The 27,735-nt window shown below is 50.7% G+C and overlaps 1 protein-coding gene across 3 annotated transcripts in view; it reads left to right on the top strand.

Annotated features, from left to right (window-relative positions):
* LOC138569416 (mucin-2-like) overlaps positions 1-27,735 on the top strand; it is a 698,070-nt gene that overhangs the window by 324,975 nt on the left and 345,360 nt on the right. For all 3 annotated transcript variants that reach the window (XM_069647379.1, XM_069647377.1, XM_069647378.1), the window contains exons 7-8: positions 843-1,034; positions 12,453-12,698. In XM_069647379.1, the coding sequence (XP_069503480.1) occupies positions 843-1,034; positions 12,453-12,698 (438 nt within the window). The remainder of the gene's footprint in view (positions 1-842; positions 1,035-12,452; positions 12,699-27,735) is intronic.

The raw sequence follows: 27,735 nt of genomic DNA, 5'->3' as shown, positions 1-27,735 counted from the left end.
CACGAACCCAAAATAAAAAATTGCCATAGGAAAACTCTGATCTGACAACTTGTTTTGACTGGCCCTGAAAAGGTTAAGTGTCATTGTCTCATGTTATGATTCTTAACTATTGACATGGAAAGCCATCGTAAAGCAAGGGTTCACCTCTGGTCACCTACACATCAGAGCACATGCCCAGATATTGGATTGTGGGCCAACTAACACATTTCAATGGAAATGGATGGACACTGGTGCAGTACGTGACCAACCAAAAACACGACAGTTAAGAATTTCTCGAGGAGTAGCAGATCAGGTATAAGAATTAGTTGAGAGGGGTGGGCTGCCCTTTGCAGGGGGTGTGAAGAGTGAAGGTTGTGTGCCTCCTGTTTGGCGAACATGTAGGCGCAGCGCGTGGCATGCGGCAAAAGAGGGCTGAACTAATTTTTCAGACTGTTGTCAATATAGCCCCATGCCAAGAGCAATGTCCCATTTGCTGTGCTGGTTGCTGGTTCACATCAGTCCTTCTGCTTGTTCTGGTCTCATTGGAGCCCCACACCGGGACAGCTCTCCCAAAAGTTCCCCCACCAGTTTAGCATACTCAAGAGCCACCACGGGCTCAGTTTCTCGGGGAATCCTCTAAGCTTGGCTCAGAGTGTACCTCCTGGCTTGAGCTTCCTATAGTTATTGTTGGTTTGACTCCTCCAGGCAACGTCCTGGTTCAGGCTCTCAGCGAGCCTTTTGGCTTGGGATCTACGGGCAAGTCATGTGTAATATCCTTTGTTGGTTTGTTAGTCTGACCAGATTCCCCAAAAACCCTTCTCGGTGCAGGCCTGTAAACCCCTCCCTCTCTGCTTCTCCCACAGGTGCCCTGTCGGCAGTGATTACTGGTTCATGGGGGTGCGCTGCGATTATAGAATGACCCAGCAGGCCCTGCTGGGTATCTCCTGCGGAGTCATCCTCACTCTCGTGCTCTGCATTTCCGCCATCGCCTACCTCGCCATGAGACGATTCAAGGCCTTGCTCTTGGAAACCAAGATCAACCAGACGAAGAGCAGGTAAGAAGTAGCCCCGTGCCCCCGACCCCTCTTTTGGAAGAGTGCATATGCTTCAGCTAAGAGTCCTAGGGCCTCATTACGAGGTTGGCGGTAACTAGCATGTGCTGCCGGCAGATTGCTGCCAATCCAGCAACACCAATTCTGCTGCCTTATATCCCGTTGCCACCGGGCTATCACAAGGGGCGGTGGTATGGTAAATCTCCACTCCTATCCAAGGGAAGGGGGACACTGAAGCCCCAGCACCTTTGCTAACGGTGCAGGTGCTTCAGTGAGAGACATGCCGGTAGAGGCCTGATTTCCGGCAGGGGATCCATGCCCCTACCGGCATTCTCGTAGTACGGCGGTCCGGAAAGGGTGCCGGTGGACAGCCATACTTGGAATGAGGCCCCTAGACTAGAGGCTTATGTAGTCACACTCGGGAACGCTGCACTTCCTTTGGCAAGTTGAGTCCTTATTCAAAATAAATAGCCGATATGCCAGATTCTTTACTCTCCTGATGTCTGTGATAAGAGCTTAGAAGGAGGAGGAATCTGGCATGAAGCGCTATATAGAATTATGATATCAGGGGTTGGCCCTGCCAAGGTGTGAACCTGTGACCTCCAGCAGGAGCTCAACCTACTAAAAGGATCTTATTACTGTTTATTGTTACTCATTTTAATGCTACTCGATGTACGTACGTCAGAAGGGTGAAGAGCTCGGTTGGCCCTACCTTGGTCCAAACATGTCAATGCAGGCAAATCTCTGAGGTCGATGAAAGGAGTCTGGTAATTACACCTCATATTTGAGCAGCCAGAGATAATTCAGTGTATGGTGTGTGATATACGAGATCCGGCCCAAACGCAAATCATTACCCAACACACTCACACACACTCATCTTCAGGATTCACTCCTGTCAAACTCTACCTACACACTGCCCACACCCAAAACTACCCACGCAAACACTCCTCAGACACTCCACACAAGACAGTCGCACCCAATCCCTATGCACAACAGACAACGGCAAAACACAAAAGAGCCTGTGTGCAGCCCTACTTTACACACCCACTACATTCAATACACACGCCCAATCTTCATGCCTAGCACTCACTCTCATAACTTCTCCCTGGTTAAAATCACTCCAAAAACCACTTACATTCTAACTACATTCAACCCAACATCAAACACACAACAGTCATCACATGCACCCACATCAAGCATAACACGCATAACCCTTACATAACTTAACCACCAGGAACTCACCCTCCAGACACTACCTTAACTCCACCTCACCTTGACACAACCCTTAATCTATGTACTCATGAAGGCATTCACACTCCTATGTATCACATGTTAGGAAATATTTCATATTGTAGGTAATTTTCCTTCCATGTGGCAACCGCCAAACTTTTTGCTGTTATTTTACACCCTGATCTAGACTTTGCCAGAGAAGTGCAGCCTTCCGCCGCACTGCCAGAGAAGTGCAGCCTTCCGCCGCACTCCTCTGGGCTTTCGCTCCATTCTTACGGGGAAACTGACATGCCCTTAAGACAGTCAGTAACGGGAAACGTTGTTTTCCCTAGTTCTTTTCTCATGTTGCAGCTTTCGTGCAACATGGCTCAAGAGGGCATTGTAAGCTAAGTTACTGCACTCTTGGGTCTCTAGTCATTCTACAGGCCATAGAAACTCTCGATGGATTTACAACGAACTGTGCAAGTATGTCACGGACGGGACTGGTGGCAGCGATCGTTTCTTTGTGTTTTGAACTCCCTTTTGCCCTGTTATCCGCGCTTCTCGCGTTTGGCCAAAATGGGTGGCCTGGCTTCCAAAATGGCCAGACCACGAGGTTCTTTGTCCTGTCCGCTGACCGTCTTGCCCCTTCACCTTCCCCAGGTCGAGCCGACCCGGGGCCATCCTTATTTGGGCATGTACTTTCCCGTGAAACACAGATGCTTTCGCGGGCTTCTACAGGCCTGTTGTGAGCCTCCAGGATGTGGGCTGGGATGTCTGGTCCCAAAACACATCCAGGGTGCAGAGAGTCTAGTGTCTCTTGAATGCCTGGGACCACTGTGGTCCGTGATAGGTCCACGTATGGTGTGAGTGTTTTGTGAGCAGATCTCCCATTGGGCCCTCTCTGTTTTGGCACGAAGGGAACCCTGGATTAGAGGAGGCTGGAAACACCACTACCATGTCGATCTCCTGAGTTCTCACGAACAAAGGATAAAGGAGCCAAGTATCCTGCAACCAAGAAGCTGAGTCGAGGAATCGCTGGTGACCCGCTGAAGGTTTGGCACCCTGTACTGCTGTCGTCCGGTGAGACCCCTCTGCCTCTGATCGAACGAGAAGGCCTGTACTGGCGCTTCGACCCTTTAGAATAGTGGGGACAACTATTCTCAGCACCTTCACCAAATCCTGTACGTAAGCCTTCGGAAGTGTCTCGGGGCCATCCAGCGGACTGACCAGCCTACACAGGAACCTTGTTCTGTTACCGCCGTCTGGCTGCTGCTGAAATCCGAGCCCTCGACACTCTCACACGCTTTGTACACTTGGCGTTCCCAGGTCTGAAGTGAGAAGTGTACATTGGGCCTGGAATTCAAGCGGCTGCCGAGTTGCCCTGCTGAGGTAACCATCTGTGCATGTTCGCTGCGCTTGGGACACCCTCGACCCTGACGTCTGCTACCGCGGAATCTACACGGTGCCGAGACGTCCCTCTGATCGCATCTGAACCTGCCAGCGAAGAAACTAACTCGGAGAAGCCTGGGTCTGCCTGCATCGGGGACCGGTGAGTAGTTAATACCCTGAACCGGTCCCCCTCCTGCAGAAGCCTGTGGCTTTCCCCCGCTGTTGAAAAGCAGCACCCCTTTCTCCGTACTCGTGCCCTGCTTCTGCCCACAAGTGGAGGCTGCGCTTGAGTAGCAGAGGTCTGTTCGCCTTTGTTTGTTCACCTCTCTGAACTGCCTGATTTCCCCAAAGAGACACTCCTTGGCCCGTTGGCACCCGCGTGTGCAGGTACTTTTGATCACAAGGCTCCACTCTTCGTAGGGCTCGGACTTCCTTCTAGTTAGGTGGTCTCTGATGTCGAACTGGGCCTAACGATTACTTGCACTGCCTGTTTTCCTCCCCATCTAAGTGGTCTGCATATTTCGTGCTCCTAACTCGTTAGACCCCTCGGTCTTGTATATATATTGTATTGGTTGTGATGTGTTGGTTTACTTGAGTTTTATCGTGATTCTTTACTATGGTCGATGTTACAAAGGCCTTGTAATAAATGTGTCTATATTTTTAATATAACACCTGCCTGGAGTAATTTGTAAGCGTCCTTGCTTTGTGTGCTCATTGCAGGCTTTCAGTCACCCTCACCCCTCCTGAGACCTAGTCTTGACCCCACCATCGCTACCCTGATTGGTCTGGCTTGTCCAGAGGTTACCTTGTTCCAAAAAACTAGGCTGGCCTTCTGAACCTCTGCCCCTCCAGGACAGAGTTCAGAAATCCATCTTAACATCACACGCACACAAATGCACCTTGCACCACACACACACACACACACACAAGACTGCTGCATTTGGCACCCAGCAGACCTACACCTCTAGTGTAGCCTGCATACATACCCACACAGCTTATTATCATCTCCTTCGGCCACAGACATAACATTGGCCTGTGTGTTGGTGAAGCAGCCGACTCCTCTCTTTCTTTGAATTGTTTGCCCAGGGACTGCCCACATCAAGCAGATCAGTCTGCCAAGCAATTCTAAACAGACACAATACATCAGCCAATTAAGAGGATTAAGCCTGGCATTTCCCCAATTTATATTTTGGTCATGCCCACAAAGACTCTATTTTTAATGGAAGAAATAAATTTTTTCATGAAACAATTTCCCTTTGCTTAAATGAAAAACGAAAATTCTTCCCACAAAAATGACAATACTGCCATTTCAAAACAAATAGTCCTTTACTATGGGCATCACACATTTAGAAACAGGCATTGGTAAAGCCAACAGTTTGGGCTTTTGTGTGGGTATGGGATAGGCATTTGCTAGGCATTAGTACAATAGTACTGCATGGCCATAAGATGAAACCGCAGACAAATGGAGTGAGCACCTGGGCGTCTGATGGCAGTACCTGGTAAAAGCCTACCTAGTACCTCACGCCAAAACTGCCGGCTTTGTCCTGGCTCATTTTTAAAAGGACTTCGGTGCATTTTGGGGGATATGAACCAAGTGGCTGAAGTCATTTGTATCACACCAGACGTCATTTACAGCTGTGATTAAGCTATTAACTCTCAGCAGACTGTGTGTTTTGGGTGGGAAGGGGCAGGTAGGAGGAGGGAATTGCTGTAGGGATTAGCATGGCCATGGGCAGTCAAGGCGTAAAAAACTAAACACCCACAAGGTTTGTGTCCCTCCTCACATGCCATCTTCCTCCTAGCTGTACTCCATAGGCATGAGTTCCAAGGAAAAAACTGGAAAGAATACATGGATTACTTCACAACACTCCCTTTATTAGCGTGCCCAAATCAATATTATGGTGAACGCGAGTGTTGTAAGGCAGTGTTGTAGTGTGAGCTAAGCTTTGATGGGGGTTGGGTGAACGTTGTTTATATTGCGGGAAATAGTTCGTGTGGACTGTTTGTAGGAGCCTTACCTTTGACAATTCAGAGGTTTGCAGACTTGGGTAGAAAACTTAACTCCCTGCAGACACATTAACCCACGCTCCTTCAAGTAATTCTCTTTAACCCTCTGCCACGAAAAGTCGCTGATTGCAGATGACAGCGGCATTCCTGGAAGGGAGGAGAAAGGATAAAAGTGACAACTGTCGTCAATGCTGGGCGGGGACATTGCCATGGGAAGTTGAGAGAGGAAACCCCTCCTCACCTCCCAATTGGCAATTGTGAGCGAACGAAGGTTACCGTTTTGAAGCAAGGCACACCACGCTTCAGTCGACTTGTTGTGAAAGTCACACAATACCATGTCGAAAAATATGAAAGTTATTACATGTTTTGGCAGACTACGGAATTTGAAACACTTGAGTGATAGATGCAAACCCTTTGCATTAATCAGAACTACTTTGAATTGATTGTATTGTGTGTGGGTGGTTTATAAGGTGAGCCTAGCTAGGGAGAAATGGGCCACTGTACGATACTCATTGAGAATTACAACTAGAGTGTAGACTGGCCACCTAGGGGACGGGTTCTGTGTGTGGCCTCGGAGGTCCCAGTCCGTGGTTTGGATTTTCCCCTTCGAGGATGACCAAGGGCTTAGGTGAACCTGAAGTACTCCCTGAAGAGCAATTTCTGGTCAGCCTTTCATTCTGCCATTTTTCAGTCCGCTCTCTCATTACAGACAGGAAATAAACAAATGTAAATCAGGCATGATCCAACCCCGAAGGGGAGACACGTAGCGTGACCAGATCATGAAAATAAAAATGCAGGACAGGCCACAAACCACAAACATAAAAGTAGGACTAGTGCCTCAATCCTGTTCATCCCCACTGCCCCTCCCATCCCTCCTCCCCACTGGGGAGGATAGAATATTAAAATAAATATAATTTCCAGCACTTCTCTACTTCCATATAAAATGCAAATTCGGCTGTTGCACTAAGCATGTTAAAAACAGAAGAGCTTAGCTTTGCTTGTTATGGCAGGCTTTGTAACAAGTGTTTCTTATCCACTGCTGTGGCGCAATTAGTAAATGCATTCGGCAGTGAATAGAAAGGTTGGGGGCAGGGACAGCATTTCCCCAAAATGTCAGGGGTAGCGGAAGTCCCACCCCGGAGTGACATCATGAGAAGCGATGGAACACGAACTTTCACCCCTTGACAAAACAGGAAGTGGCATCACATAGCATTGTTTCTAAGTACACTACGAACAATATGGTTACGGTATCACTGTAAAGTGATATGCATTGTATACAAGAATGGATCACCATATATCTCGTTAATATCAGTGCGTATAGGTTCATATTACCAAATTACTGTGACTGCTAGCAGATGTCCAAGGTCAAACGATAATGATGTGTTATTATATAGTACCTACGCTTAAGCGCTTCATATATTTTATTTATTTATCTAATTGATCATTTATAATGCGCTTATTTTTTTTACATTTTTTATTAACTATGGTTAAATAACCTTTACAAAATGCCCACTATACAATCAAAAGTAATAAAAACCAATACATCAATAAATGTAAAAACAAGTAAATCGAGCAACAGTAACGGTTAAAAGAAATTAGCTTGAACAAATATAAAACACGTTAAACTACTCAGTAGAAAAGAGAATTAAAGTCAATAAAACATATGTAAACAAATTTGATTACTTAGACACAAAAAATAAAATATGTAATTTGTAAAAAGCACAAAAGTCATTATTTCATACCATAGTGCTACAATGTCAAGCTCGGTATTCGGTTTAACATAACCCTCATTCAAATTCAAAGATTTAAAAAAGGAAGCTACAGCTAGGCTTTCAGATGTGTTACAGCCACTCAGACATCAATGCCATATTTGTTGTTCGTTACCCCATTGATGATTAGGGTACATTTTAGTCAACTAACATTCCCGTTTTTTTGTTCAGTTCCTTACAAAAGGATAGTAGGTGTCTGGTTGACTGAACAGGTCCTACCTGAAGGCAAAATTGGCAAACCAACTCTTTGGATTCAATTACGAAGCGTTGTGTGCAAGAATTTCTTTCGTGTACAGCAGATTCCACCGTAATTGCATAAAAATGAATATATGATGTTTGTCAGGAAACCTGGAAAGATATGGAGCAATCTCACCTCGTTTTATATATTCATGACTTAAATGTGTCATTGAGGGATAACTATGGAATTGGATTTAAAATGAAGGTTTCAATATTTGTGTTAATTTGGCCAAGAATTTGTGCACAATCCGTCCCAACTGACATTGCAATGTTTGGTTTTTTCATACGATGAGTTATTTGCAAGCTCTCATTCAAGTTTGCATACAGAGATTTGCCGGAGGACATGACTATTTTCCGAAATAATGAGATCCGATGCCATTCGACCCTAACAGCAATAGAAGAGAGACCTAATTTGAATCTGATAGCCACAAGCGGCACACCGTTGGCGACTCCTAATACTGCCCTCCATAGTTTCCGTTCCCACACTTCTAGGCATTTCAAATTAGAGTTGTAGAACAGTTCCTGGGCATATATCAGTTTGGGGACTGCCTGGCCCAGATAAAAGTGTAGGACTGGTAAGATTGAGTAGGAGCCGTATTTTGTATGTATTGCCAATGCTTGCGAGATTAGCATTGATGCCTTCTGATATAGCGCTTTCTTCACATCTACAGTACCGGGAGTTGCTGTTATTATCTATCCCAGGTCATCCATCTCTCATAAAAAGCAATTTGTACTTTTGTGAATTCATCTTTGAATGAGAGTAAGGTCCCAAATGACCTTAAACAAACTATGGTTACACCTATTCTGAAAAAAATGGGATTACCAAGGGAATAATCCACTGAACTATCATCCCATATCTAATACTCCTTTTTTGCTAAAAATACTTGACAGGGTCGCCTATGGCCAGATTTCACAGCACTTAAATCAGTTTCCCATACTGAATCCCTATCAATCGGGATTCAGAATTTTTTTTGGAACCGAGATCTCACTTCTTGAGCTGAAGTCAAGACTATTGGATCGGTTGGACAATGGCTTGCTTTCTCTTTTAATTTCTTTGGACCAGTCAGCTGCTTTCGATTTGGTGGAACATTCCATCCTCTTGTCTAGACTGGGGGGAGGCAGCCAATTTCTCGCCTGCGTCAGTATCCTGGATTGCCTCATTTTTGGAGAATAGACATAGCAGAGTTTGTTCAGACAAAGCAGAAGCCACCCCGTGGCCTGTCTTATTCAGGGTGCCGCAGGGGGCAAGTACGTCCCCTTGCCTCTATATTATCTTCAAGGACCCTTTCTTCTCGTTTTTAGAGCAGGAAGGGTTCATGTTCTCGAACTATGCTGACGACACCCAGTGTGTTGTCCTTTTCTCAGGCGATCATTCGCGGGACGAACAGGAACTAAATAGTGTGTTCAGTCTTATAGAGAGATGGATGCTGGTTAACAACCTGGCATTGAATAAAAAGAAGACTGAACTAATGATTGTGGCCAATTCTGCCTTGACAGTCAAGCTAGATGCGGCTTCTAGATCTTTTAAGCTTGGGTATGATAATATCACTCCCTTATCTAAAATAAAAATCTTGGGGGTGGTTTTGGACCAGACACACTCCATGAGATCTCATGTGGCTGGTGTGGTCTCAGCTTTGGTGTACTATCTCAAACTATTGTCGCATCTCAGACCTCTCATTACACAGGATAACTCAGAAACCACCGCCAGAGCTATAATAGGTGGTGCGATCGACTATTGTAGCAGCCTTTTGGTCGGTCTGTCTAAGCGGGACTTAAACAGACTCCAGACTGTACAAAACGAGGCTGTTAGAGTCATGGTAGATTTGTCCCGACACAATCATGTTTCACAGTGGAGGCATGGGCCAAGTTCCGGTTATTGCTCATAACCGTTAAATGCAGGCAGGGCCTTATGCCCTCCTACCTTCAGGGTCATATCATTGAGAAAGTCAATGGAAGGACTCCTAGGTCTTGTGGCCAGAACTATCTCTTCATCCCGCCTAGTAGAACAAAGAAAGCCGAAAGTGGTGCGTTCTTCTTCGTGGCACCCAAGCTTTGGAACCAGTTACCAGCAGACTTAAAAAAACAAAGTTCTCTGACGGCATTCAAGAAAGACCTAAAAACCCTGTTATTTTCTTAAACTCATGAAGTGATTCTCTTGACTTCCTACTTTGGTTGCATGACCTTACAGACGCTCTTTCTGTTCTCTGTTTGTTTGTTACCTTGTCTGCACTCTAATGCCTCCGGGTCCAAGGTGCGCATTACAAATGTTGTAAAGTAAAGGTATGTCATGTGAGAAGATGGAATTATACATGTTTCGTCCCATAACGAGGTTTGCAATCGCTTTTTCTGACTTCTTGATAATGCTAAAATACACGTTTTTTTGGCATTGATCTTGAACCCGTTATCAAAGGCACATTTCGAAATGTATAACGCGCTTAATACCAGCGTTGTGGTTTCTAAGCGCGGGATCAGGATTCAAACCTATGTGGCCCTGCATTGTCTTGCTTTCTCACCTATATATAAAACAAATATACATACAATATCACCCAACCTGTGTTGGTACTCATTTATCAACCTTTTGTAGGATGAAAGGCTGAGTTGACCTTGCCGGTAGTCTAATCTGCAAATCACATACACATTGCAGCAGCGAGCGCTCAACCCACTGAGCTATTTTACAGGCTATAGCTACCAGGAAACCAGCCACTCCAAAAACAAAGAGCCACATGCTGCTGGCAACATCCCGGTAGCCACAATAAAAAGAAAAATATATATTTTTTTAAATGTTTAGGGGTGGCAAGGGAACTAAACGACATCCCTGGTTGGAGGTAAGAGCCTACCCTGTAATGTACATGACAAAAGCGATAACTGAAAGCAAGAAAACGGTTCATCAATGAATGTCATCTTCATGTATGGCATCTCTGCAGTGGTCACCAACCAAAAAATCTCTTGGGACAGGGGTCAGGGGGCCTAATTCCAGGACGGTCCCGGCAAAACCGGGATGTCTGGTGACTGTAGAGACACAAGCCCAAGCTGCTAGGCTAAAGGTCAAAGACAACCCCCCAACTCCCAACCCCCCAAATGTTTCATCCTAGTTGGGTGTCATCAGTGAGATGTGTTTGAAAGTAAATGACTCTTCTGACAAAATAAATTAATATTCGAAATTAGGTGAGATGCCAAGTGAAATCTCCATGCCTTTTATTTTTGAACCTCTAAACCAAAATAGAAGGCACAGTAGCCAATTGTATTTGTGGGGCCTCAATTTAGTCGCCAAAAGTGCAGGAAAGGACTGTGGGAGAATATCCAGGAAAAGAAACTGAAGGAATTTAGGAATGCGCAGTGGTTCAAGACCCAGGAATTCTACTTACAATGCAATGGGCCTCATTACGTGGTTGGCAGTGCAGTAAAAAGGGACCGTAATTCCATTACAGCCACTTTTATTGGAGTTAACGGAATAGCCACTATTTTTTCCACACCGCTGAATTCTGAGTTTGCCCATGCCGTAGAGGATTTCCCTTCAGTGGGATCTTAAAGGTAAGTCCTGCACTTTAAGGCCAGAAATCAGGTGATTTACCACACACAGGGCCTCATTCGGAGTATGCCAGTATCCTGGCAGTAGAGCCGCCAGGATACCAGCATTTGGTACTTACTTTACCAGCACTCAGTCCGACGCATTGGCACTGCATTACGAGTGCTGGAGGTACGGTGTAAATCCTCATTCATGCAGTCCGATAGGACTCCATGAGGGGAGTTTCTGCAAGTGAGGGCTTATTTGGCCAGTAGGGTGCCTGGCTTACAGGTGCCCCACCGGCAAACCCGTATTCGGGTGGTCTGGTAAAGTGCCGATATCCACGGATGCCGGCATTTTTTTACCAAACCGCCCAACTCGGATTAAGGCCCAAAATTACCTCTCACAGTAAATCCACCAAAAATCTCAATGAGCTTTACACCGCCATATCACCACTGGTAAACCTGTCGTAAGCTCACGGGACAAATTAGCAAATGTGCCGGTCAGATAGCACAGCAAGTAGAGCGCTCGTGTTGACATCCGTGCAGAGTGATGCAGGTTCAAGTCCCTGCAGTGCCAAACTCAGCCTTTCATCCTCGCGAGGTTGATAAATGCTCACCGCTCACTGTGGGTAATAATTTGCAGTGCTCAGATGCCTCAAGATTTGTAGCGCTATAGAAATGCAAAATGATTATTAACGGTAAACAATTTTGCCAGTAACACAGCAGGCTTACTGCCGATTTGCCTCCAAACTTGTAATGATGCCCAATGTTTTTTATGGAATGATTGGTGGGTAATTTGGGGACAATGATGAGAATAAATGGGAAATGTGTTAATGTGTGAGCTAATTTCACTCATGAAATGAAAGGTGTATTAAAGGAAATGGGAACTAGGGTGACGGGAACTAGGGTGACCCGAACTCTGAGATGCAGATCTCCTTTGATCATGTTTTGAATTGTTTTAATTGTGCTGGATATGGAGGGATTGTAGGAGGCTTATGTTGTGTTGTAATGTTAAAGGTTTTCTTTTTGTCTGTACTAACATGTATTTGTTTGTTTGACTATGAAACCAATAAAACATTTTTTTAAATTATTTAAAAGGTTCTTTTGGCATTTTCGGGCTTTTAAAGCATCCAAGCACAGATCAGCTGAAACATTGGCCAGTGCCCTCTGGTGCACAGTGGCAACCCCTCTACCACTCATCTGTTTGCATATTAGTGGCACATGTTTGTACTTCTCCTGTCTGTCATGACTTGGAGGTGTTTTAGGTGAAGGTGTAACACCATGACCTTTTGCTCTCCAGCTACAGGCGATTCAGTCGTTTCGATGACATCTCCACTCGCTACTGGTCGCATTCCCAGTCCCAGTCCCAGTCCTGGCTGGGAGCCTCCATCAGCTCGCTGGACAATCTGGCCTTCAGCCATTCGGAGGAGGTGCTGCACCTGCACGCCATGGAGAGCCGCAGGGGCAGCTCTCCGGAAGACGCGGACCATGCCGGCACCTGCAGCCCGAGGAGCACGCCCCACCACAGGCCAGAGTGCCGACCAGGGTGAGACATTTCTCTATCTTCTCCATGCATCTCGACTGACTGCCAGGCATTCAGGCCACAGTGGGCACACGATTGTCTCTTCTTATGGGAGAATGTTGTCTGTCTCCATGGAGTAGCGGACCCTTAACAGCCAGGCTCTTCGTGCCCACCTATGAGTTCAACCAAGGAGTTGGAACACCTTGCTGCCAGACTTAAGAGCATGCCAATCATTTTCTGGTTTCAAACCTGTGCGGAAAACTGTTCTGTTCGCCTGACCCTCCCAGTTTCTGTAAACCTCTGATTCTGGCACAGGTCTTCTCGTAGTTGTCTGTTCTCTGTTGTCCATCTTGTCAAGCACTGTTATGCCAACGGGCCCTTTGTCTAGCGTTAATCAAGTAAAATAAATAAATAAACCCCCGATGATTACGTTTGCAAACGTGTTCATCCAACATATTTGTCTCCAAGACCCCTTTTCCCACCCCACCCTACCAGATGAGTCTTCTTTCACCAACCACCACCAGCAGTCCAACAGGAGACACGTTTTCACACATTTTGTCTCCTGAATTCCCTGGTGAGTTAATCCTCTCATTGCTGCGCATTGTAGAGTTTTTTACTTGTCCTGAGTCCCTAAACCCCCATTCTTGCCGCGCGCAGTCCCTGATTCGCTCCCCGCAGCCCTCGCTCGCTCCCCGCTTCCTGGTCCCTTCCTCCCACCGGGTGGTGGTGGGTAGGAGTGGGTGAGTGGCTGCGAGGGGTGGCAGGGGTGTGGGGGGCGGGCAGTGAGGGGAGTGAGCGGAATCTTGGAGTGGTGAAAGAAGCGGGTTGGTCGATGGTGGTTGGGAAGAGTAGGCGGGCGGAGGAGGAGGTGGGTGTGGGGAGGATGGGGTTGGACGGGTGTGTGAGGGTGGTAGGTTGGGAAGACGGATTTGTGGCTGGGGATTCTCAGGTGAAGCGTAAGAGTTTAGGGGTTCTAGGTGTGGTTGGTGAAAATTCACGGGAGAGGGGTTCTGCGCCCATGCACCATACGACACTCTCTCTCTCTACTGAGTTGAACTGCGGTTCCCGAGGGCGTTCAACCTGCCAGTGCTTTGAGGTTATACCAATGATACATAAGGCGCTATATAAATGCCAAGTACTACTTTCTAATTATTTTGCGCAGTAAATGGCTGCATAAGTCTCAGCTGGCCCCACCCAGGCTTCTCTTCTAGAATATTCTAATCCCTTCTCATGCTTCGTGCGGCCCTGGGTCCTTGACTCCAAGACAGAGTGTTGCATCGATTAAACGGTGAGGGGCTGCAGGCTGATCCTTATGGCACTTATGTTTCACATCCTTTTCCTCACGGCTTCATTCTCCAGAGCTTGCCACCGGTCGCCGTGATGGTTCTAATCCCCAGAGCAGCTCCCGTCATTGTTAGATATCAAAGGGTTCGTTCAAATGTAAGCAGAACACAAAAACCCTACTCATGCTGGGTCATCTTCATTTTACCCAACACTGATGCCAGTCAGGCGGTCTTACATTATTGCAAATGCGCCCTAGTGCCAGTGGTGTGGACTGGACGTGTACCGCCCCTCCACCCCCAGCCTCCCGAGCCCCCTGCCCCGCCTTCTACAGTCCCCTGGAAGCGCCCATGTGGCAATCATGCATTCGTCATCTTTTTGACTCACAATCCCACACTGACACGTACACTTTCACCAATATACTAAAGAAAAGAGGTTTGAAAGTGACGGCGAAAAGCGCCACAAAATGGAGGAGGCACCCACGATAACCCGGGCAGTGTCCCCTCTTGGCCTCCCCCTCTCTGGAAAAGGGGGAGGTGCCGGGCCCAGCGCGGCAGAACACAGGCAAAGCCCGCGAAACGAGAAAGCGCAGCGAAACCCAAGGAAAGCCCGCAAAAGGCGGACAAAAGAAAGGGGAGGGGTCTCGCCTTTATAATCAGGCAGGAACTGCAGGGGAAACCAGCATCCAGCCTTTACGAAAGGCAATCACCCAGGAGTCGCGGAAGGAGCATTTCGTTTTTGGAAGAAGAAGCTGCAGTGGTTTGTCGCGGTAGGAGCACTTCGTTTTAGGAAGAAGAAGCTGCAGCAGCTCGGCTCCGACAGAAGGACGACCAGATGGAGCATCGGCCTGAGGGACACCGGGTTGTATCGCCGGAGGAAGAGGAGATCCGAAGCAGGTAGCGTCACCGTCTGAACGAGCGCAGAGCTGCGGGACGGCTGCTCCAGGAGCGAGGAGCCGCGGAGCGCCAGAAGAAGGTGCGATCGGCGCTGCCAGAAGGAGAGGAGATCCAGCACGGGCAGCGTCAACGTCTGCGGGAGAAGACGACGCTCAGGCGGCTGGCTAAAGGCGAGCGGTCAGGGACACCTCGTGGCCAGAGCACATAGCTCCAGGACCGCAGCGGCAGGGGTAAGGAGCTGCAAAGCATCGGCAGGAGGCGGGGCGAGCGGGCGGAGCATGGCGTAACTATTATCCGAACGCTGAGCCACTCCTGAACCGCACTGTGTTGCTGCGGCGGTCCGCATTAAGGAAGCCTCAGCACTTGACTACCGGCACAAAATAGTGAGGATTTACTAGTGAGCAATATACTAAAGAAAAGAGGTTTGTCTCTTCACTTGCCTGATGTCTTCTCGGTTTGTACCTTTACTGTCTTGGCCTCCTTTACTGTGACACAACATTTCCAAATACGCTGCTATGTTGTGTAAAAAGAAGAGACGGTTGGAAAACCCGCCATTTTCCATTTTTCTTTATATGAACCAATATGGTTGAAATGTAGGAAGCCGGTGCCTCGGTCCTTACGTTGCATGTAGGAAACAGCGGAAAGGGGACACGCGTGTCTCTGGTGTCTGCCGAGTGCTGTGCCCTGCGTGTACGTTCGGGTGAGAACGAGAGTGGTGTCATCAATGTTCTGCAGCATGGAACCTTGGGTGAATGCTAAGTGGAAGTGTTCCACGAATGACAGTTACATCCTGGTGTGGCAGTTGAGTGGATGGAACCCTGGGCGCTCTACATGATCATATAATAAACGGACAGAAAGTAAGAAGGATACGCTAAGAGCTGATCTTATTTGTCACTGGTTAAATCATGATTCTTACAAGTGTGTCAGACTTGATTTCAATTACAATGACGACTGCCAGCCGATACAAAATGTCAACGTTAACTGTTGCATTGAAACTCAAACACAACAATTTGATAAATGTGTTGTTTATTTTAGCCCTGGGGAATCTCTGGAAAGGTGCGAAACACATTTATGACTCCATTATGATGACACATCCAGTAAACAGAGGATAGCACATGCACCAGACACTGCTCTTGAGGATAGCTCACGGAACACAAAACCACGCAGAGCAACAGAGGTTCGAATCCCGGAAACGCGCGTAGAAGTTCATCAAATACAACATATATTTTTTGGAAACAAGGAAGGGAGCCTCCACTGTCTTCGTGGTACATCTTGTATCATGAGGCCTTTGTCAGTGTGGTGATGTGGTAGCAGTCGAACATAATAATTAAAACCTCACATCATGTTTACTGAGATGGAAAGCGGTGTTGGCCAGTGACGCAGAACCTCTTTTTTGTTTTAATTCCTCTTCTACCTCACTCTGCTCCTGAGTTCCTTTATAGTGCTTTCTGCCAGTGTTCTAGCGCACCAGAATGAATTGACCAATGTCCGGCTCTTACGCCTTCGGCAAACAGCCCTTTCCCATTCCATACCACTTAGTTTCACACTGTACTGTAATACACTGGCATGCCCATTTCCCTCTGCAGCTGGCAGCGTGCCATCATAAATAGAAGGCCACCTAGAGTTTAGGGATGGAGGCGCTATCAGTCCGTGACGACCATTTTCCACGGATTTCTCTATTATTATAATTGGAGGTCGCTGGCCTGTGATGCGCCGGGCCTGGCCCTTTTGCTACTCTATCTCCTACATTTAGGGCTGGGAATGGAAACACTATATTTACAAAGGCCGCCATTTCCCCAGCAGGCTGGGACCGGTGCCAGAGAGCACAGCCCCTCGTCATTTTCCAGGGCGGCCTAACATGGTGCTTGGGTTCCACTCTAGAGTAAAGGTGGCTCTCAGCGATGGAAGCGGGGAGGTTGCGCGCAGTCGGCGCTTGGCTGCGATTGTAGAACCTCTGGATGCGGCTCCCAGAAGCCGCTGTACTTCATTGCAGCACTGAACGGTCTAAATCCTCACCAGGTGGGCAAGTGTTACAAGTACATGCTCCAGGTGTCTCAGCAGGAAAGTGTTGCTTTGTGCACTCGATAAGAAGAGTTGTGTGAGGGTCCCCTGGGCACTGGTTGGTCTCCCAGAAACAAAGCAGTGAAGGAGCGACCCCCATACCTCGAATTCCTGCAGACAGGCACTCTATATCAAGGTTTTATCAGAAGACTTTACTTAACAAACCATTCCACAAGTCAATCGGTCTCCAGGTACGAACCTCTAGCCGTCGTATATTGCGTCACAAGATGGAGGCTGGTGCCAGTCACTGCGTGCGTTCTTCTTTCTGGTCTTCGGGACTGCACGAATGACGTTGCTGTAGTGTGTCAAAGCTGCAGGTCAAAGTCAAAGTACAGTATAATTGAAAAACTTGGGGTTTAATAATAATTTAACACTTATATAGCACTACGAACCCTAAGGAACGCTGCTTATTGGCCCTGCCGGGATTCGAACCTGTATCTGCAAGCATGTCAAAACTAGCACTCTAGTCACTGTGCTATCAGACCAGCTATCTCTAGGCTACTGAGGGTAAGCCAGACATCGACATCTCCTTCACCGAGCTCGGGGAGATAACGACTTCACCCAGGGGGTCAAGTGCTAAACATTTAAGTGGGGGGACTCATCAACATACACAATGGGATGTGACGTAGCCAGAAATTCGCATTTCAAGGTGAAATATGCACATTTCATTAAATTGCCTTTGCATAACCACCCAAATTGAACAGGACGAATGGCATTTGCCTTTCATAAAATCAACACACACACAAAACCAAAACAGGATATTTTTTTCTAATGGTGTTTTTGGAAACATTAAAAGATGTGCATGTTTTAAACTCCAAAAACCAATACAAATGTTTTCCCTGGGACTTGCAGTACCGAAGTGGGACATTTCACCTTTAGCTGATTGTTATTTTTCATCAGGTTATAAAGTGCGGTGGTGAAGTGTCTGGCCTACAACCCTGTCGACTTCGATCCCCGTGCTCGGCTTTAATTCATACCTTCAAGGAAGACATTCAGGGGCCGATTAATGGAACAAACGTGCGCCGAAAATCTACTCGCAAGCAAGCGCAAGCAGGCGCAAGCAGGCGGAAGCGGAAAAAAACAGGCGCACGCGCACGATTCATGGAAGTCCCTGTGCGTGTACACCCCGGGATGTGCGCCAAACCCGTGCATGGCGCACAAGTCACTGCAACATCCCGAAAGGCGTGCGCGACGCGCACAGTGAAAGCGCACAACCTCGGCGCATACACCAGAAAGTGGGCGGGACACGGGGCGTAACGCGCGGAATGGGGAACAACGCGTGAAAATAAGGGCATAACTGGGGATGTACTGCAGGGAAGCAGACGGAACGCCCACACGCACTCGAACCACACGTATTCATGTAATCGAATAGGGCAAAGCCAAGCACAGCCAAAGACACGCACAAGCCGAAACACGTCCGCCACACGAAGGCAGGCGGTAGCGTCCCTGCGCATTACAAAAGTGGCAACATACAGCAATTGGGCCTGTGCGAGCGGGCTACGTGTATTTCAGGGGTTCGCGTGAACTTTTTCGCACGATCGGGCCTGGGGGAGTGGGCTACGTGTATTTCAGGGGTTTGCGTGAACTTTTTCACGCGATCGGGCCTGGGGGAGCGGGCTACGTGTATTTCAGGGGTTCGCGTGAACTTTTTCATGTGATCGGGCCTGGGGGAGCGGGCTACGTGTATTTCAGGGGTTCGCGTGAAGTTTCTCACGCGATCGGGCTTGGGGGAGCGGGCTACGTGTATTTCAGGGGTTCGCGTGAAGTTTCTCACGCGATCGGGCCTGGGGGAGCGGGCTACGTGTATTTCAGGGGTTCGCGTGAAGTTTCTCACGCGATCGGGCCTGGGGGAGCGGGCTACGTGTATTTCAGGGGTTCGCGGGGTACCACTCACCGTCTGCCTTGCGTGTAGAAGAACGCGTAGCCAACACCCGCTGTGAAGTAATAGCGTGTGAACCCCAACGGATGGAAAACACACGCACCACACGAAAAGCACGTACAGAACAGTGTAAAGGCACGCGGGATCTCCAAGCCCTGCCAGGGCAACGCCCGTGCGCAAAACATCACAGACGCGCTTACGCTGTAAGGGCCTTTCCTCGATTTTCACGCTGACGTGCAGGATTTTCACGTGCCAAATCACTCCGTATCAAGCGGGCCACGCGAAAACACACAGAAGACCACGCTCCTGCCCAGAAGGCCGAATTACTGCCCCCAGTACCTCGAGCAGCCTCCCACGTGCCATCTGCTGCTGCCTGCCTGCCTGCTGCCACCGTGCCCTGCCATTTGGTGCCTGCACATCAGCCATCTGCAGGGGTCCAGTTGCTGTGTCCACCCCTGCTGGAACAGAAGACTCCCGACTCAGATAACATCGCTCCACAGCTCAGCCCCAGGACCCAGTTGCCCACCCACTCCTCCCCCTGGGGTTGCCATGTCGGGCACATCCACATCTGGCACCAGTGGCAACCCCCGGCCAGAGGGGAAGAGGGGCACCAGCTTCACTGCCACCGAAGTTGGTGTCCTGGTGGAGAAAGTCCTGGGGCAGTATGATGCCCTCTTCGGATCGTCCCGCGCCAACAAGGAAGGACGGGAGAGGATCTGGTCCGACTGTGTGGTTGCCATCAACGCGGAGGGGGTGGCAACCCGCACCATCCAGAAGGTCAAGAAGCGCTGGGAAGACATGAGGTCCAGGACCCTCATGAAGGCCCGGCGCCTCGTGGAGGAGGGCCGGGGCCGCATGAGTTCCATCCAGATGGGGGTCCTGGAACGCGTACACCCAGCGCTCCACGCCCAGGTCCTTGAGAGGGAGACCTGTCTGGAGTTGAGCGGTAAGTGGCCAAGCATTGCTGTGTGAGACAGGGCATGTTGCAGTGTGCTGGTTGTCTGATACTTACCTGTATGTGTGACATAGGCCATGTATGCATGTATGTGTGCAGGGACATCATGGTAATGCATGTGCGACCAGTAATGTGTGAACCGCACGGTTGTTGCATGTGTTTAAATGCGACATGGGGAGCCCTATGCAGATTGTACACATGAGAGCATGGCAGTCTCTGTTCCTGGACATGGGTGGGGGTGAGGGATGGGTGCTGATGCCAGGTACATATATGGTGTCCATGTCTGTGTGCCTGACCTGCGTGTCTGTGACTTGTGGATGCCATGGATGCATGACACATGTCTGTGACAATGTACAGATTCACTGATGCAGCCTAGTCATCCTTGTATCCACTGTGATTGGGGTGTACGAGGCCAGATGGATGTGACTGAGGTGAAGTGTGTGCATGTGATAGGCATGACCCATGATGCATGTGCGTTCCATTACATTGTATGTTTCGAGAGTCCATTGGACATGTATGGAAATGTCCATGGCATGCACCATGACTGTCACTGTGTGTGTTTTGCCTGGACTGACACATGTGTTGTGGAGGGACATGATGGAAGTGTACTTTGACAGTGGCACTCATCTGCTATTGCTTCCTGTCTAGGGGACCATTGTACAGTACCCTGATGCTTGTGTTCTATGTCTCCCTCTACGCAGCGGCTAGTGAAGAAGAGGGCGGAGACGGCGCTGTGGAGCAAGGCGGCGGGGATGCCCCCACGGCTGCAGCGGAAGGGGTGGGTGAGCCCCCACAGGGGCCTGCTACGGCGGAAGACGGTAAGGAGCCATCCAGGTTGGTGGTTTCCACAGAGGAGGAGGAGGCCGCCACTGAGGCGCACATGGGGCCTGGTGGGGGCATCCCTGCTGGTGCAAGTGGTGCAGTCCAGGGGCAGGGGCAGGAGGCAGCACAGGTCACCGTGGAGGGGCCTGTGCATGTCGCTGTCCCTGACCCTGTGGGTGCACCACCATGCACCAGCAGGGATGCCCCGTACCAGGCCCATCCGCAGGTAGAGGGGATGTCCATGTCATCTGACTCCCCTCCACCTGCGGACGAGGGGACCCCTGGCTGTATGGAGAAGGTCCTGATTGGGGTCGCGATGCACACGGCTGTGATTCGTGATGCCGTGCGTGCTTCCCAGGAGGAGCACGCACGTCATCACGAAGAGCACCGTGCCAACGTGGCCCAATTGGGATCGTCCATGTTCGGGGGTTTCCTGCATGTGTCGGCCAATCTGGCGGCCCTCTCCTCCTCTGTGGAGACTATACGCCAGTCGTTCTCCTTGCTGTCTTCCGGCCCAGATGCCACCAGGGCCCCCTGTGGACCTGCCCTGACCAATGCAGCCAGCTCGGTGGGGATCCCATCCCTGCCACAGTCGGGAGTCAGAGGTCCAGCAGGGGTGGACACCACAGCAACTGTACCCCAGCAGATGGAGGATGTGCCGGCATCATCAGGCAGGGCACGTGCACGACGGCGTCGGTGGATTCCATCAGCCTGGATGCCGTCGTGCTGGCAGAGGCAGTGGCGTCGGAGGCAGCAGCGGAGTCAACGTGGGAGGCATCATGGCTTGGGGCCATCAACATCGGAGGGGCAGGCATCGGCCGGAGGGCAGGAGGACCCAGGACGGGAAGTGTCTTCCGTGTGGCAGCGGTTGGGCCAGCATATAGGTGCGGAGCGGCGGTGGGCGGAAGAGGCGCGGCTCACAATGGTCAGGGCAGAGAACTCCATGCGGAGGGCCCTGAGGCGGGCCGAGTGCCTCGAGGCAATCCGCAGGGGGTTGGAGAAGCAGATGGCGTCGTCCCTGCGGACCCTCGGGGCCATGGAACAGGACCGCCTCCGGGACATATACGAGGAGTTTGATGATGCCCTGGCCCGGAACACCACAGAGTGAGCCACTGGACTTGCCCGCCGCCTTTGTATATAGTTCTTTAGTTTTAGGTTTCATTTGTTTCTTCTTATGATTTGGAGTCGACGGACACAGCTCCACTTTTTGTATATAGTTGCATTTTAGTTAGGGTTTTTTGTAGGTTTCCTTTGTTCAGTTGGGCTCATGGACCCTTGGATGTTTTGTACATAGTTCTTCATTGGATTGTTTTATTTTTGATTTATTCTCCATGGAGCAATGGTCTTTGCATTTATTTTTATCTCTGGGATTGATTTTATTTTTAATGTGACTTTGAACAACTTTTTTTTGGATTTGGATTTGTAGTTTTGATTTTTTTCGACGGACATGCAGCTTATCTTTTTTTCATTGCCATTTTAGTTTGTTTCATTTCATTTGCATTCAATTTTTTTTAATACAATTTTGTTTTCATACTTCACTGTGTGGTATCATCTCATTGGTTTCATGCATGTCATGTTGGGTGTTTTCCCATTCATTTGCAACCATTGTGTGTGACGGACATGGGTTCATTTGCTTTATGAACATTGGGGGTGTAACATGTAATTTCCATTTCCATGTGGGTGAATGGGTTACTTGGTAGGGTCTTTTGGCTGTGGAGGCTGACCATAACGCACATGATTGGAGATTGTGAGGACCTGGGTGCAGGGGGACATGAGTGGGGGCCTGCTGGCAGGTGCCCCACAGTGCTGGGGGGTGGGGGTGCTGGGAGACATGGGTGGGGGCCTGGTGGAGGCTGCCCCTGGTGGCTGGGGGGTGGGGGTGATGGGAGACATGAGTGGGGGCCTGGCCTGGTGGAGGGTGCCCCACAGTGCTGGGGGGTCGGGGGGGGGGGGGTGGGAGACATGAGTGGGGGCCTGGTGGATGGTGCCCCTCATGTCTTGGGGGGGTGGGGGGTTGGAGACGTGGGCGGGGGCCTGGTGGTGGGTGCCCCAGCACTGCTGGGGGGTGGGGGTGCTGGGAGACATTGGTGGGGGCCTGTGGAGGGTGCCCCTGGTGGCTGGGGGATGGGGGTGCTGAGAGACATGGGTGGGGGGGGCCTGGTGGAGGCTGCCCCTGGTGGCTGGGGGTGGGGGTGATGGGAGACATGGGTGGGGGCCTGGTGGTGGGTGCCCCTGCACTGCTGGGGGGTGGGGGTGCTGGGAGACATGGGTGGGGGCCTGTGGAGGATGCCCCTGGTGGCTGGGGGTGCAGGGGGACATGCGTTGGTGGACAGTAGTGCAAGTTGACATGTGGGTTGGCTGGGGGGCATGGCCATGGTGGATGGGGTGCCTGCAGGACATGTGCAGGGTAGGCCCCTGTGGTGTGAGCCACCTGCAGGGGCCGTGGAGGGTGTAGAGGGAACACCTGGGAGGACCCACACGTGCAATTCACGTGTGGTGCTCCCCGTGCACCCCTGAAATACGCGTACCCTGCTCGCACGGGCCCAATCGCGTGTGGAAATTCCTGCGCACCCCTGAAATACACGTACCCTGATGGAATCGCGTGTGGAACTTCCCGCGCACCCCTGAGATACACGTACCCTGCTCGCACGGGCCCAATCGCGTGTGGAAATTCCCGCGCACCCCTGAAATACACGTACCCTGATGGAATTGCGTGTGGAACTTCCCGCGCACCCCTGGAATACACGTACCCTGCTGTAATCGCGTGTGTAACTTCCCCTGCACCGTGAAATACACGTACCCTGCTGATATCGCATGTGGAACTTCACGCGCACCCCTGAAATACACGTACCCTGCGGAAATCGCGTGTGTAACTTCCCATGCACCCTGAAATACACGTACCCTGCTGATTTCGCGTGTGAGACTTCCCCCAAACCCCGTAATTCACGTACCCTGATGGAATCGCGTGTGGAACTTCCCGCGCACCCCTGAGATACGCGTACCCTGCTCGCACGGGCCCAATCGCATGTGGAAATTCCCGCGCACCCCTGAAATACACGTACCCTGATGGAATCGCATGTGGAACTTCACGCGCACCCCTGGAATACACGTACCCTGCTCGCACGGGCCCAATCGCGTGTGGAAATTCCCGCGCACCCCTGGAATACACGTACCCTGATGGAATCGCGTGTGGAACTTCCTGCGCACCCCTGGAATACACGTACCCTGCTGTAATCGCGTGTGTAACTTCCCCTGCACCCTGAAATACACGTACCCTGCTGATATCGCATGTGGAACTTCACGAGCACCCCGAAATACACGTACCCTGATGGAATCGCGTGAGGTACTTCCCGCGCACCCCAGTGATACACGTAGCCCGCTTGCTGTGCTGGTACAGGGTTAGCGCAGCCCTTTGCGCTGGATTGGATATATTGATGGCTTTTCCCTGCACGAGAGGCGTTCTTGGGGGCGTAACTGGCGCTGCTGCAGGGTCGCTGCGCCACTGTGCGCCACGGCTGGTTTTGGTGGCTGGAATCCATGAATACGCTGTGCGCGGAATTGGATTTTAGCGCACGCGGCTGGCGCAGGGATTCGCACGCGCACACTGTGCGCCAGCCGCGTGCGCCACTTGTGCGCTGGATTCTATGAATTACCCCCTCAATGTTCTCACTTTAGCTGGGGGGGACTGAGTCCACTCTCTGAATACAGTGGGTGGACAATGTAGCTGTGGCTTCACCCCATTGATGAAGACCAGCAAGGCTGAATGAAACAGGCGTGCAGGAGTTGCTGTGGATCCACTTGTCCATAATAGGATTGCCAAGCATCTAGGTGCTGGGCTGTAATTGTTGGTGGGACCAGACCGATATGCAAATGGCTCTTTTTCGTCTGTGAATGGTAGAGTGAGCGAAATGTGGCTGTAGAGTGTAGACCCTCCCTCTTGGGAACCAACCCATAGAATAGGTCATTTTTCCTGTTGATTCCTGGTCGAGGTAGTCCCACATTTTTGGAAAATTTCAAAAAAGTAATGGGCACATACTCACTTTCACTCCAGAAAGGCCAGTTCCAGAGACACACACTTTCTGAAGCACATTGTTTTCCAAACCACAGGTGCGGCCATGACACGATGGTCTCAGTGACGCAAGCGAAGAACGGACAATGGCGTCTCTGCGGTCTGTTTGCCAGTGTGCCTCATTTAGGGTGACCAGACGTCCCGGTTTTCCAAGGACAGTCCCGGGAAATCTCCCTCCGTCCAGGTGTCCTGGGACTGTCCTTCGAAATCCCAAAATCGGGCCCGGCACGATTCTTCCTGCGCGTGAATGGGGCATGAATGCTTTTCACGTCCCCATTTCCTCCCCCTTGCCCTCCCCGGCCGCTCTCCCCCCAATGAGAGGAGTGTGCATGTGAGCACACCCCTCCCTCCACCCCTGCAACAGGCCAGCGACATAGAAGTAGGACTACTGTTTTATTTGTGTTTACTTTAGTCCCACTTCTATGTCTATGCCTGTCCAATTTTTCTTTTTATCTGGTCACCCTAACCCCATCCTGGTGTTGGACCCGAAGAGCTCACAGCACCCACTGGCCCTGCGCCCCTTGAAGCAGCCACTCAGGTTTCTAAATGTGGGGTTGGAGTCTGATCCTCTGAACACAAAAAGAGCTGTGCAACTCTCGGCCTAGCTACAGGATGGCTACTTTGCAACGCAAGCTCAGTCTCACTTCTAAAAGCTGATGTTTGAACCCCCAAAGGTATGCAATTGTGGGGAAAACTAACTGGACCTACGAGTTTGTATCAGCTGGGTCTGTGGCTCAGTGGATTAATGCATCCACTACAGGAGCCGGTGTTTGACCTCATGGTCACAGGTTCGAATCCCAGCGGGTCCACTCAGCCCTTCGTCCTCTGAGGTCGATAAAATGAGTACCATTAAAATGGGCAACAATAAACATCTTTTATTCATCAATAGCACCAAGATGTTCCCCAAGATGCACCCCTGGGGGCAACGTGTGCTCTGCAAATACACTTGTTATATTATTTTCCTGCCAAAGGAGTTGACGTTACATCAACTCTTGGCTCTCTGTAGCTGGACCCAAACTCATGTGGAAACAGTAAAATAAAGAAGAGAGGCTACTGAACGAGAAACGCTGGTGTCATTATTCCATAGGCGCCCTCTTCTGGTCACGGTAATATCTCGGCAGCAGGGCTGGAGATGGCGGTTTCATAACCTTTTTTTTAAGCACAGGCATGCATTCAGCTCCACACTTGCACACGCCCTGCCCTTCCTCTCATGGATATCCCTGCATCGAGCCCCATGTTTGCACATGCCCTGCCCTTTCGTTCATGGGTATCCCTGCATCGAGCCTCATGCTTCCACACGCCCTGCCCTTCCGCTCATGGATATCCCTGCATCGAGCCCCATGTTTGCACATGCCCTGCCCTTTCGTTCATGGATATCCCTGCATCGAGCCCCATGTTTGCACATGCCCTGCCCTTCCTCTCATGGATATCCCTGCATTCAGCCTCATGCTTCCACACGCCCTGCCCTTCCGCTCATGGGTATCCCTGCATTCAGCCCCATGTTTGCACATGCCCTGCCCTTCCAGCTCATGGGTATCCCTGCATTCAGCCTCATGCTTGCACACGCCCTGCCCTTCCGCTCATGGGTATCCCGGCATTCAGCACCATGCCTGCACACGGCCTGCCCTTCCGCTCATGGGTATCCCTACATCGACCACCATGCTTGCCCACGCCCTGCCCTTCCCCTCATGGTATACCTTCATTCAGCCCCATGCTTGCACATGCCCTGCCCTTCCGCTCATGGGTTTCCCTGGATTCAGCCCTGTGTTTGCACACGCCCTGCCCTTCTGTTCATGGGTATACATGCATTCAGCCCCGTACTTGCACATGCACTGCCCTTCCGCTCATGGGTATCCCTGCATTCAGCCCAGTGCTTGCACACGCCCTGCCCTTCCGCTCATGGGTATCCCTGCATTCAGCACCATGCTTGCACACGGCCTGCCCTTCCGCTCATGGGTATCCCTACATCGAGCTCCATGCTTGCACACACCCTACCCTTCCGCTCATGGGTATCCCTGCATTCAGCCCCATGCTTGCACATGCCCTGCCCTTCCCCTCATGGTATACCTGCATTCAGCCCCATGCTTACACATGCCCTGCCCTTCCGCTCATGGGGTTCCCTGCATTCAGCCCTGTGCTTGCACACGCCCTGCCCTTCCGCTCATGGGTATCCCTGCATTCAGCCCCATACTTGCACATGCCCTGCCCTTCTGCTCATGGGTATCCCTGCATTCAGCCCCGTGCTTGCACACGCCCTGCCCTTCCCCTCATGGTATACCTGCATTCAGCCCCATGCTTGCACATGCCCTGCCCTTCCGCTCATGGTTTTCCCTGCATTCAGCCCTGTGCTTGCACACGCCCTGCCCTTCCGTTCATGGGTATCCTTGCATTCAGCCCCATACTTGCACACGCCCTGCCCTTCCGCTCATGGGTATCCCTGCATTCAGCCCTGTGCTTGCACACGCCCTGCCCTTCCGCTCATGGGTATTCCTGCATTCAGCCCCGTGCTTGCACACGCCCTGCCCTTCCGCTCATGGTTTCCCTGCATTCAGCCCCATGCTTCTCACACACCCTGCCCTTCCGCTCCTGGGTATCCGTGCATTCAGCCCCATGCTCGCACACGCCCTACCCTTCCGCTCATGGATATCCCTGCATTCATCCCCGTGCTCCCACATGCCCTGCCCTTCCGCTCATAGGTATCCCTGCATTCAGCCCAGTGCTTGCACACGCCCTGCCCTTCCGCTCATGGGAATCCCTGCATTCAGCCCCGTGCTTGCACACGCCCTGCCCTTCCGCTCATGGGTATCCCTGCATTCAGCCCCGTGCTTGCACACGCCTTGCCCTTCCGCTCATGGTTTCCCTGCATTCAGCCCCGTGCTTGCACACGCCCTGCCCTTCCGCTCATGGGTATCCCTGCATTCAGCCCCATGCCTGCACACACCCTGCCCTTCCGCTCATGGGTATCCCTGCATTCAGCCCCATGCTTGCATGCGCCCTGCCCTTCCGCTCATGGGTATCCCTGCATTCAGCCCCATGCTTGCATGCGCCCTGCCCTTCCGCTCATGGGTATCCCTGCATTCTGCCCTTCCGCTCAGCCC

The sequence above is a fragment of the Ambystoma mexicanum genome, chromosome 2q (genome assembly GCF_040938575.1).
Source record: "Ambystoma mexicanum isolate Mex_15411 chromosome 2q, UKY_AmexF1_1, whole genome shotgun sequence".
Lineage (NCBI taxonomy): Eukaryota > Metazoa > Chordata > Amphibia > Caudata > Ambystomatidae > Ambystoma > Ambystoma mexicanum.
The sequence above is the reverse complement of the archived record's forward strand: the minus strand, read 5'-3'. Positions and strand labels throughout refer to the sequence as shown.